The sequence below is a fragment of the Ruditapes philippinarum genome, unplaced genomic scaffold, assembly GCF_026571515.1.
Source record: "Ruditapes philippinarum isolate M1 unplaced genomic scaffold, ASM2657151v2 ctg684_1_1_1_1, whole genome shotgun sequence".
Lineage (NCBI taxonomy): Eukaryota > Metazoa > Mollusca > Bivalvia > Venerida > Veneridae > Ruditapes > Ruditapes philippinarum.
The window spans coordinates 290,977-304,218 of NW_026855648.1; the positions used below are offsets into that span (position 1 = coordinate 290,977).

Here is a 13,242-nt window from a genome sequence, read left to right on the forward strand (position 1 = left end):
ATGCCCAGTGAAATAAGATTTTCTCTTTTATATTTGTAAGAAACCACTTTGATTGTTTACATTATGCTGTAACAAGGTTTTGTGCTCAATGTTTCACTGATGTTGGACGGTATATGGATCCGCTGGAATGTAAATTAACAATCTAGATTTTGTTCATGAAAGCGTGAAGAATTCATTATACGTGAATTGAAGAGGAAGGGAACATATTTTAGTTATGAAATGTGATCATAAGTAAAGTTGTACAAACCACCCCTCATACATCATAATTGTAAATATTAAAGGCCTTCCATGACTGCATTTTTTAAGAGAATATGAGTTACCATTTTATATTAAAAGAACACATGAAAGTTATTCTTTAAAGGCACGGTACGCGCCATCCTTCTTTAGAAAGGGCCAACATGAGTTTTACAACCTTTAAATAATACTGTAAGAGCCATTTATATAGATGCTTATCACCTGGGGAATCGAGTACTGTAAAATTATTTCTTTTATCATTTCTTCTATCTAGCAAAGTGTAAGAAAGTAGTATTTTAACTTTCAATCACTATAACTGTACTGAACAGGCAACATAAGCAAAATTTAGAAAATCAACCGTTTTCATGGCACAACAGTTCTTAAATCAGAAAGTTTGTATGATGGAATGTTATGTTATACCTGGCATTATAAATGAATATGTTATTATCATAGAATATGATATAATTAAAGACAACTTAAAACATTTTTGACTTTCGTCGGAGGCGCATTATGACTCAGAAATTGAATTCTGAAAAAAACTTTTCTTTCTTGGAATCGTGTTAGAGTTTCAAAAAATCATTGTCCATATATATGAACCAATACTTGCTTCTTTTGCTTAGTTGGCAATTTGTATAATTGTAGCGAATACGTATTTTGTACGGAAGTCAAAATACTACTTTGTTTACATTTCGCAACCTTTGCGACACAGTACTGCATGTTCAGTGCTACTTTCTACAGCTGTTAAGCATCTAACATGCTCTTACCTCATTATTAAAACATTATTAAACAATTAAACACATGGTTGGCATTTTTCAAGAGTTAAATTGATTATTGAGGTATAATGTGCCTTTAAAAACACCAACTCTTTTTAATATATCCGACCATTGGATAAAGTATATAGATAATTATAAATCACATTAGTTATATCAGGGACCATGGTAACAAATTCGTCTCTCTGAAAATAGATTTCATGATTCATGCACACTGGTCATAGTAGCGTACGACCTACACTAGTACATCTTATAAAACATTTCAAATGAATTCATTTCAGAATTATAATCTCATATATACCACCACTTTAACATTCTTCGGTTGAGAAAATAAACACAAACCCCTCATTTGACACCTTTATTTAAGATATGCTTGAAAATTATCGCATAAAATATCACCAAAAAATATCTAAGTATATGTTAAATTAATGTATGGTTATATAATGTATATCATTTATAAAATTGCCGCTCATATTTATAACACAAGAGGTAGTGTAAATTTGTATTCAGACGGGAAGAAATCGTTTGTAATTCTTTAATATTCCTCAATAGTTTCAGAAATGTTTTTTTTTTTGTTTTGTTTAAAGCCACGAGGTATTGCAAAATTTAGTTGAAATATTAAGACATATTTAAGGTAATTATGTTGATATAAGTGCATGCATAATCTACTTAACATACTATTTTAAACACGTTTTTTTATTTTTTTATTTTTTTATTGCATTGATCCCAACATGCCCTCTCTATCAGATAAGTGGATTTCAATATAAATGTCACTGGAAAAACAAATATGTCTGTACAAAACTACACATAATATCTTTCAAGAAAGGGGACGCAACTGTATCAGGCTTTCCATCAGTACAGAAAAGAGGTCAAAAGCTAGATCAACGCTTTTGAGTGTTTACAGTGGTTGTCACGGACTATTTCCTTTTCAAAGTACTTTTACACGGTGAATTAAATCGATAGGCTGAGCTATACGCGTCACTGGATTAAAGATACCTGGTATGTACACTTGCTACTTTTTTTAAACAAAAAAAATAAATCAGCATAAAATCACAAATACATGATTACTGATTCTTTATGTTATCCATGTCGAAACTTGTTATGTTTTATTGATTTGCACTCATCTTAGCCGCACTTGAGCTGCAAAACTTGTAATTTACTTTATGATAAAAAAAATCACATGTATACATATATGATCGTGGTTTTATTTAAAAAGATTTGTGACTTTTTGCCATTTGACCAATTTTATTTCTATTTCTACCTGGTTATTTAAGCGCAAATCTGATGTCAAAATTCATCAATTAAAATAGTTCAAATTTTATGTTACTATTTTTTGAAACGCACAAGGATACATATAGGTCATGTGGTACATATAATTGTGAACGTTTAGTTTAGATATTGATTTATTTGTTGTAGTTAAAGTACATACATCATTATCATTATTTCTATATATACACACACTATACTAGATCAATCAGGAAAGCTAATATTAGAGAAATTTTATGAAGTAATCATGCCAGTGTTTTCTTATCAAACTAAGGTGCTAGTGGCATTGATTTGACCTAAAATGTGTTTAACACCTTGTTATTTATGCAACAAAATATCCATGAATTAAAAAAAAAAATTAAAAAAGGGGAAAAAATTATCGTTAAATTGTTATAGACTATAACAATACAATATATTTTTTTAATATATGGATATGTCATTGCATGAATAACAACATTAAACACATTTTAGGTCAAATCAATGCCACAAGCACCTTTGTTATCAAAGGGGTCAGGGTCACACTCAGACTGTCTAACAAAACAAGGGCATGAATTTTGGGGCATATTCACTGTCAATCTTAAATTGTGGCTTAAATTATTTTTGCATATTTGATCAATATAATATTACAGATTTGTCGGAATTGGCAAATATCTGCTTATTTTTATTTTTATTATTTTTTTTTTTTTTTTTTTTTTTTTTTGCATTCTCACTTTCGACACAGAATGCTATAGCCAAGCGTAAAATTTGATAACACGTATTTTCAACGAAAGTGCGCGTTTTAATATGTAGTTATTACCTGAGGTATTGTGGTAATTGCAAGTTCATACATACATTTAAATCAGTAAGCAATGGTATTATTCAAGTTTTATCAAAAAGAGTATCTTTTATATATTTATTAGTGCATATCATTCTATTATTTTAAATATTGTAAACGATTTCTGTTGCTCCAGCTATAACGTTGTATTCTGACGTCAATAATGTTAATCTGTTACGGCAAATGACATGTAACGTTGAATACACATTTTCTCGTAGACATTTTCAGTGAATGCTATGTATAAATTGTTCTTCTTATTTGAAAGTAAAACAATTGATTTAAATCTGTAAACTATTCAAATTGCATATTTTCGAACCCATCTATGAAGCATTTCTACGCAAATCAACCATGGAGTACAACAAAAATAAACGTCGTGTATTTCAACGTTTGAAAAACTGGTCTACATTGACGTCTAGCGTAACTTATGGTTGTAAACGCACTAAATTACTTAAATATTAAACTTAATATTGATTTTATAATTGAGCGTGACTCAAAACCTTGTGATATTCAGGTAAAGATCGAATTCTAGGGCATTGGCTATTTTTCAATAGTTCATATTCCTGTAGTGTTTAATTTATAGTTCCTTTGTCACGGACTATTTCACAAGATATTTCAAAACTTCGTATTTACTTTATACCCCAAATATTCATCACTTGTGACAAGTTGAGGATTTAAACAGGTACGTTTATTTTTCAGTGATCAAGTTTTACATGTATATACGGCAACGTTAAAGGATTTCTGATTATTTTTTTTAAAGTATTATGAATATATCAGTTTCAATTTTAAATTGCGGGCTATTTTAAGACACAGTCTTTGCATTTATGCAACTTTAATTTATACTTGCTGGGTCTGTATTATTCAACTCGGGTTTTGAAAGGAAAAAAAGAACACTTTGAGATACATTATTCAACTCAAGTTTTGTATGAAAAAAAACACACTTTAAAAAACATTTAAAGTACATGTACTAGTATTTCAATGATGGTGATAGTATCATCTTTTTACTTGATTCGTGCTATTTTCATATTTAAAATGAAAATATATTAATTTTAAGATGTAATCTTTTCATCAGAGTCAAAAACTTATAGTAGAATATATACATTACCTTTTAAAGAAAAACTTCTCTGTTATAAACCATAGTCTTTGAGAATTTGTTCATATATTGGCAACGTCTGTTATATCAGGGGGCCAGACAATTATGGTCGCTTGTCACATATGACAGGAAGTCGTGTGATTCAGACCATTTAATATATAGGGAAATATGTTGGGCTGACTAAAACAAGGTCGGATAAGACAGAGATTCGTTGAAATCAGGTGGTCGCTCGGGCAGTCTCGATTGTACATTATATTCGGAATTATGTCTCTAAAAATGCCGGCGTGATCAGATCTCTAAATGATTTGTTTATTCCTGTTTATAGTATACGTCCGTTAATATTTGCTCTTAATTTATCTGAGACATTTTATAATAACTTGTTGCTGCTAATTTGTTCCTTAGCTTGCTTATTAAACCTTTGCATGCATAAAATATAAAACGGAATTCAGTGCGGATTACGAGCACAGGGCATAAATGCACTGGTTGCATGGCGCCATTAATAATAGATGAATTTTATTCTTCTGTTTATGAAATATTGTGATGCCATAATTATCTTAAATGCAGGAAACGCATGTACCATTTGCTTTTATAAAAAAAAATAAAAGCATATTTCTTTCATACGGGTATTTTGGAATTATTCATTTTCAAAATTAAAATGTTTTTTTTTTTACTCGTGAACTTGCATTTTTTCAGACTGGTGAGAAGTTGTCCACAGCTGGAACCGAAAAAAGGAAATAACCATGTCTGCTCCGATATCAAATCAACCCCAACAAAGTAAGTTATTCAAAGTCTACACTAATGATTATGTATTTTTATATAAAACACATAAACTGTAAAATATTTACATTTAAACTACATTGTAAACCATATTCAGATCAGCGAATATTTTTCATAGTTCTGTTTCTGAAGGATCAGAACTATTATATAACTATTATGTATATGTTTAATCCGATTATAACTAAATATAGTACATTGTATAAAGTATTTTTGACATGTTTAAAGTCCCCCTCGTATTATGGATTTTCTTCTGTTTGCCAAGTTTAAAAGTTATGTCAATAGTGTGGTACATTTTACTAGTTTAACCACTCGCGGGATGTCCACTTCAGTTTGACCTTTCCGATATAGTAGGTCACAATAGAATAAGAAAGAAATAATCATTATTCTTGTACAGAATGAATATTGTATTATCTTGCCAAACATGTAGTATACGGCTATTCCGATTTATATTTGCGTTCTTTTTTACTCACATAAATCATAACAGTTGACTAATTCTGTGACCTCTTCTATATCATATTACACGCCTTAAGTTTTTTTTATAAAGAACATGGGGTCGTTCAACTTTAAAATCAGGTCATCGCAATAATTAACTGATCGTTGTTAAAAAATATTCAGTATATATATAATATGGTATGGTTGAAAAGTCAGATAATCGTACGCTGTGACAACATTCTTTGGGCTAATTTGAGCCTTATTCCACGTAAACGTTCATTGGTACTTTAAACAATTGCCTAAGAAATAAATGTATCTACATATGGTCGTTAAAGGGCTATTAGTAGCTATAATATCATGTACAGTGTATATTATTTTGACATTATAGTGCAAATGGGCGTTGTACAACAAGGCGGCGGCCTCCCTCCTAGTCTACAATATCTGGCCGGTCTTGATCAAATTATTGTCAAACAAAAAATAGAGGCACTCGAAGGTAAGAACTTCACATATATTCACCAACAACATGATAAACGGCAGAGACAAAATACTTAAAAAAAACATTGAGTAATAACATTTTCTATCTTAAATCTATCATCAAATATGATTTTTACTAAAGTTGCAGCTGGTCAATGTTTATGATAAATATATGTAACTTTAGGACTCAGTTATAATGATAAAAATATGATTACTATAAATGTGTTTCAAATTGATATTATAATGGATTTATATAACAAATATTTTTAAATCATTATTAAAAATCTGATTCCTCAGAAAAATTAATGAAATGGAAAAATAAAGAGCGTTTACCCTCGTTTCTTGTATCTTATTTTACACATTCAACTATTGTTTTGTAAGGAGTAGCTTTCCTTTTTCGATACCATGTATTGTAAAGTTCTTTAATGTAAACTATTCAAAAATTAGCTAGTACATATAAAAATACTTAACTTGAATGTATTAGAAATGATGTGAACGTACATAGAAATTTATGGTCATTATTTATTTCAGTATTGACTGGGTTTGAGACGAGAAATAGATATGCTGTGTTAAATAATCAAGGTCAACAGATATTCTTTGTACAAGAAGGTAATATTACATACAATCAACTATTTTTAGAGACACAGAGTCTATTAGTGTACGGCCAATACTGCTTTTATTTGAGGGTCTGACACATTTTACAGGGTACAATTTTAAATATTATGATTTCATGTAAGTGCTTTCATACATACATAGAAATATACTAGTTATTTCACTTCCTAGTAGAATTTGTGCAGAAACTTTCATTAGATATAGCGTTTCTCTATATTACAGCAAAATTGAAAGGTTCTTTGACATGTTTGGTATATCAAGGTGCAAAGAACCGAGACATCTGACCTTGTTTTAAAGTATTGTCATTTAAATCAGACCATGGAAGAAATCAATCTGCGAATAATACCAGACATTCAAGAAAGACACCTTAGTTTGTTTTAATTGAGTTAACTGTTTTCTCTCTCTTTTAGAGTCGAGTTTATGCGAGCGTTGTTTTTGTCCAATGAACAGAGGTTTAACACTTCATATGACCGATAACAATAGTCAGGTATATAACTTAGAAACCACTACCTTCCATATTAAGTTTATGCGACAGGGGCAGGGGTTTGGTCTGGTCGAATATTCTTAGTATATAATATACTAGTGTCCATGTCGCGAGTCCGGCACCCTCACTGTTCATAAGCCTAAAACACATGTGACTTTTAAACCTGTTTCGCACCTTGCATGTTCAACACCCATTTGTTTGTCCTAGAATAGAGTTACTTCTTTATTCGTTACACAATCATCCGAAACAGTCTTCTTTTTCCAGTACTGTACATAACCCTCTCTGGGGCATTAATTAACGTAGAGGGTAAAGTCTTCTCGAATTGATCGTTCATACAGGTTGCTTATGGCGATTTCAAGTTTAAACATATATACCACACAATTTAAATATTATTAAGTAGTCAATACTTCTAGCATATAAACATGGTAGTATACTAAGTAAACCATTTCCTTATGAAAAATATAGAAAATTGCATTAGTTTTTACCATAATCTTTATTTAAAAAGTAGGGTCTGTGTAAATAATACAAGACGTAACTTTCTACAGTCTTACATTTATAGAAATGTTCTGGAAGACGAAAAATATAATTTTAGACCTATATATATTGTTAAAGGTGACATTTTGTGCTGCGATTGTTGTGTCTTCTAGCTTATATATTAATGTATTAATTTTGTTTTTCATCTGTAAACTGCTTGTATTGTATTTGCTTCTCATACCTTGTAGTCCACATGCTCGAACATAGATATTCAGCCGTGTGGCACTTGTTGCAGCAAAAGGTAATAATGAGCAATGACATAATGAAAATAAGAAAGATTTGCTTATCCCGAAATATATTCTAATCCGACATTATGTTTGTAAATAATTTAATGTTTGACGACCTTTTTCCAACAGGAGGTGATGCAATTCAGACGTGAATTTAAGTTCTGCACGGGTTGTTGTTGGTGTGGTGAGGGGTGCTGTAACATGCAGTTCACGGTTGAATCTCCAGTGGGCAGACAATTGGGTAGTGTTAGGACTGGGTAAATATTTGATTCATTGATTACCATAGATTAGTTATCATGTAATACAGATGCTAAAGGTAGAATATAGCTTGTCATATACATGAAGATGTAAGATAAATATTGTCACCATTGGAAACCAGTTAATGTACAACTTATAGCCTACACAGCGTATACACAAATTACAATACATGCCCGTGTTCACTAAGAAAAGATCAGGATCAGGATGAAATGATCCTGATTTTATTTTCATTGTTTTATAGAACTAAAAATGATCTATTTTCCTAGAATTAAAATGGTACTTATTCAAAATGTAAAAAAAATACTGATTTTCAAAGAACCAAACCTATTTTTGGATAAAATCAATGAATAACAAAACAAAATTAGAAATAATTGGATCAAAATTAGAATCAGTTTTAGGATCAAGATCTATATTTGGGTCAACTGTAAAATGCCCATATCTTGCAAGATAACAATAAAATTATTCTTAAATTTCAAAAACATGCCATTTCAAGTGGAATTTTATCAAGTTATTATTAGATAGTTAATCTATGAGGATATACAATGGAGAATATTTGAGTTTTTAAATTTGATCCTGATCTTGATCCTGTCTGGGTTTATATGTAGACGACCACAGAAACCGCGTACATTACAGGGTTATGCATTATACGTAGATGTATGTTATATGCCCCTTATATCTACAGTTGGATAGATTGCATTGATTTAATCAGTTAGACTTAATAGGTTTCTCTTCCAGTTTTAAAACTTTTTATATTTTCACTTACAGAGATTCTAAATGCAAAGCTCACATGAAAGTGTATGATGCCTCGGATAAACATATGTTTACCCTGTGGGGACCATGTTGTCCATGCCAATGTGTCTGTGGATGTACTGATGACATCAACTTTCCTGTAAGTATATAAGAATCTTACACCGGCGGCCGGTACAGACTGGAATATCTAGCTCTGCCGAGTTTCCGCTAAACAGTTACCCGAGAGCTAGATATTCCCGTCTGTACCAACAGCTGGTGTTTGATTCTTTTTCTTGCATATTACATGTCAATTTCTTTCGGAACAGAAATTACGAAAACTGATATTCTCATTACGCACTTTTTTCTTATAGTAGCGTATGAACATACAACTTCATTCATAACGGAAAAATGACGTCATCCTAAGAACGTGATTCATTCATAAAAGTCGCGCGTCAATGACGTCATTTAAAGCACGCGACTTGTCTTACATGGGGGGTGTAAGACAGAGTTTTCCAGCACCGGTGTAAACGGTAGATAACCCTGAGTCTGAGATGCAAGAATAATGTTTCTTGCATATCAGACAGGATTATCTACCGTTTACACCGGTGCTAGAAAACTCTATCTTACACCCCCCATGTAAGACAAGTCGCGTGCTTTGAATGACGTCATTGACGCGCGCGAGCCTCGTTACCGCCGTAAACAGTTAACCTCGAGCTAGATATTCCGGTCTGTACCGGCAGCCAGTGTAAGATTCTTATAATACATACCCTTCAACAAAATTCAAATTGGCCACTATATAAGATATAACATTTTTCTGGCTACTTGATCATAAAAATTTGTAGTATTGTTGCACTTAGCTATCGACTGAATAAAAGAAAAAGTATCCTTGCGGACTAGCACATGAGTAAAAAATATGAGCTTGCGTTCCTTGTGCAAGGCATGGTGTAGTGAGGTATGAAAACCATCATACATTTCATGATTGAGCTGCACAGAGTGCCGTCACACCGTCTGAATTATTCGTGCCAGCGTCTTGGTTAGTTAAGATTCGTTAATTTTTGTTGAATTTATATTTCATTTATTGATATAAGTGCAAAACAATGATGATATCATGTTTTTATGAACATGAAGGTAAATTATACGAAAAAAAAGTAAAAAAAAAAGGAAACAATACACGAGTGATCAACCATAAGACACCTTTGAAATATCGTACTGCCCAGCCGCTTCTACCCTATTTCAGGGACCTTAGGTGTGTTTTTCATCACAATAATTATGTGGTCGCTCATTCAACAACAGATAAGTTTTCAAAAAGTTTATAGATACAAAATATGTGTACCATTCGGGACAATGTGCCTTGCTGTAATTGCCGCACCAAGTTGAAATATATCCGGCATTCAGAGAGCATTGCCACAATGAAATTCCTGCTTGACATTTACTTTATGGTAATTGCCTGCAGGTACTCCCAATCTCTTGAAAGGTAATATAATCAGGTACATTTTAGAATTAACATCCATAAAAGTTTTTAACATCCATAAATGTTGCTTTTTTTTCTTTCATAAAAATATTAGAATCTTGCTTTACGAAATTTACCATTTTACTTTCAGATAACTGATCCGTCATTAACTACTCAAGTGGGTAATGTTGCCAAGCAATGGAGAGGTTGTTGTGTGGATACATTTACGGACGCTGATCAGTTTTGCTTGACTTGTAAGTTACTAATTTAAAGATCCTGTAACACAATTTTTTCATGGTATATCATAAATTTGATGCTCAAATTAAGATTTGTCAATATTGTAAGTTCAAATAAGCATTATTTATAAATATATTACCCAATTTAACATTTAACGTAAGTAAAGGGAGGTAATTAGAACTTTATTTTCTATAAATTCTAAGTCAAATTTTCAAATAAGAAATATATGCATGCAATTTATTAATTAAAATAATGTGCACAAATATTTGCAGTACACATTTTACATATTCTTTGATGTTTTAAAATTGTTTTATTTGCATAACTATATACAATGTATATATATGATTTTTTGCAAGTGTGGTTACAATATCAATCACAAAACATACAGGATCTTTAAATAAACTAATAATCTGTGTCTGTAGAATGTATTATAAAAGTATGGAAATTCATGAAATTGTAAGTAGGCTTTATGGATGTTGTGCGGTATAATTATTTTATTTTTAAACAGTTATTTTGTTTCATTGTAGATTAATCCATGATCATTTTAATTAGCATTGTAAACTATGTAACAATGTTATCATTTAATTCAAATAAAACTGCATAAAACAAACAATAGTTTTAAGCTCGATTATCCGAAGAATAAAAAGAGCTAGTGTACTTACACAGGCGTTGTGTCGGTAAGTTTTGGCGTTCAAGTTCGTATCTCCAAAACTACTTTTGGCAATGGGTTGAAATCGCACACACTTATTTGAGAGCATAATATGAGGTCACTCTCCAATGCCAATACCTCTAAAATGGATTTTGACAAGACTTTGACCATTTTCACATAGAAATTTCTACATTATCCATCTTGTTTTACCATCAAGCGTTGAGAATAGTCGAGAACTCAGTCATACCAGCATACTTGTTTATGAATCAAAATCAAATTTTCATACGAGTATATAGCTAGAAATTGATAAAGGAAATAGAAATTACACCTCAGTTTGAAATATCTTATTATATCTACAATTGGACGGAAACCCTGCATAATTTCACTGTTAATAATATGTTGTGTTTGATATATACAGTGAATGATATCCAGTGTTTGATATACACAGTGATTGAGATATACAATGTTTGATATAAACTGTATCTTACTGAAATGTTACTGTATTTCTCTCGAACAGATATACTTAAAATAGAATAACAAATGTTCAGATATTTATTTTATACGTTATCCTATTTTTACGTGTGTCTAATGTAACGGATATATTTTACAGTTCCAGCAGACATGACAGTTGAATGTAAGGCGTTGTTGATTGGAGCTCTTTTCTTGGCTGTAAGTTATGATATTTCATCATTAGACATATTCATATACATTATAAATGTTTTACAAAGTTGACATAATATTCATATTCAAATCAAACTTTAGAAAAGGGGAGATAATTACAGATTCGATTTGACTGAGTCTGTTTGTGAGAGTAAAGTACTAAACTGTACTGTACCATGGATTTATATACATGTAATATAAATCCGTGACTGTACTGTACTGTCAAGTGAATAACAGTTTATTTCTGTTGTTTTTCCTTGTTTTTTTCTGTTTCATTTTTCTCCCCTTTAAAGAAGTAACATGTTACAAGGAAATGCTCGTTTTCGTCTGCTATGATTCTATGGTTGACAATGTTATACTGTAGGTATTGATGTAATCAACTTTCTCACAATCTTCATGCTATGTTTATCATTACTTGAAATTTTAATGGTGTTAATGGTTGACAATGATACACTGTAGCCACTGTTGTAAGCCAATCATGCTATATTTATCTCTCTTTTTTTTGAAAGGAATTAACTATTTGTTTTCTCACATTTTTCAGGAGTTCTATGTGTTTGAGCAACAGAAAAACAACAATGGCGGAGGTGCTGGATATTAATTGTGCATGATACTGTATAACAACTGGACATTGCGTGATTCTTGCAGCATACTTATTGCTGCGATAACATTCTTTGCGTAATTCACGCATTATACAAAGAAGTTTGCATTGAATAAATTAACTTTCTTGTAGAATATCAACACAAGACTTTAACACTTGTATAATTATTTAGCTCTATTTGGAATAGATTATGTGATCTTTATCTTTTACATTGTCATTGATTTTATTGATAACCCTTTTAAACGAGATATAATTTTGTATATACAAAAAATGTATGTAAATTACATGTATTTTTTTAGTTTATATCATAGATTATGTGTATAGTTTTTTTTATTTTATTGCATATCCTATATATTTCTGTCTATTTATGTAAGAACAAGATGTAAACAAAGACATTTTGCTCACATTTAATAAATAATTATTTTATATAATCAATTTTTTATTTTCTTCTTCTAGTTTGATTGGATATTTTTGCTCTAACAAACAAATGATTAAGCATTTTATTCATAAATTATTTTACCGGTAAACACAAAAGAATCCACACTTCCTCCACCGAGAAGATCAAAATTTTCTAATTCAGAAAAATGACTACAATATTTAATAAATTTGTTTTAAAGTTTGACGACCCATATGTAAACAATAATTGACTTTATATAGTTTATTATAAGTGACATATCTTTACCATTCGTGTTCATTTAAGCTTGACTATCGGAAGAATATAGGGAGAGCTAATGTACTCACTCACGCTTTAGCGTGGTTAAGTTTTTGCGTACAATTTCGTACCTCCAATACTACTAACGGGAATGGGTTGAAACTTCGCATGCTAATTTGAGAGAGTGATAGAAGTGCATAGTCAAAGGACACAATAACATGGATTTTGACTGTATTATGACCTTTTTGAAAGTTCTACATTATCCAAACTCTTGTGAGCACGTTGTCCTTCTGAC

General features: G+C 31.0%; 1 protein-coding gene across 2 annotated transcripts; it reads left to right on the forward strand.

Moving 5' to 3' along the window:
* Positions 1–1,850: 1,850 nt before the first annotated feature.
* Positions 1,851–12,561, forward strand: LOC132744015 (phospholipid scramblase 1-like). 2 transcript variants are annotated; one of them, XM_060732622.1, is made up of 10 exons: positions 1,851–2,003; positions 4,868–4,948; positions 5,772–5,876; positions 6,389–6,466; positions 6,880–6,956; positions 7,844–7,971; positions 8,738–8,861; positions 10,303–10,405; positions 11,648–11,706; positions 12,239–12,561. In XM_060732622.1, exons 2-10 carry the CDS (start codon positions 4,915–4,917, stop codon positions 12,293–12,295), a joined length of 765 nt encoding a protein of 254 aa, XP_060588605.1. In that variant the 5' UTR covers positions 1,851–2,003; positions 4,868–4,914; the 3' UTR covers positions 12,296–12,561. The 2 variants fall into 2 exon arrangements, with proteins under 2 accessions (XP_060588605.1, XP_060588604.1); XM_060732621.1 differs by lacking the exon at positions 1,851–2,003 and adding an exon at positions 3,606–3,763.
* Positions 12,562–13,242: the final 681 nt, after the last annotated feature.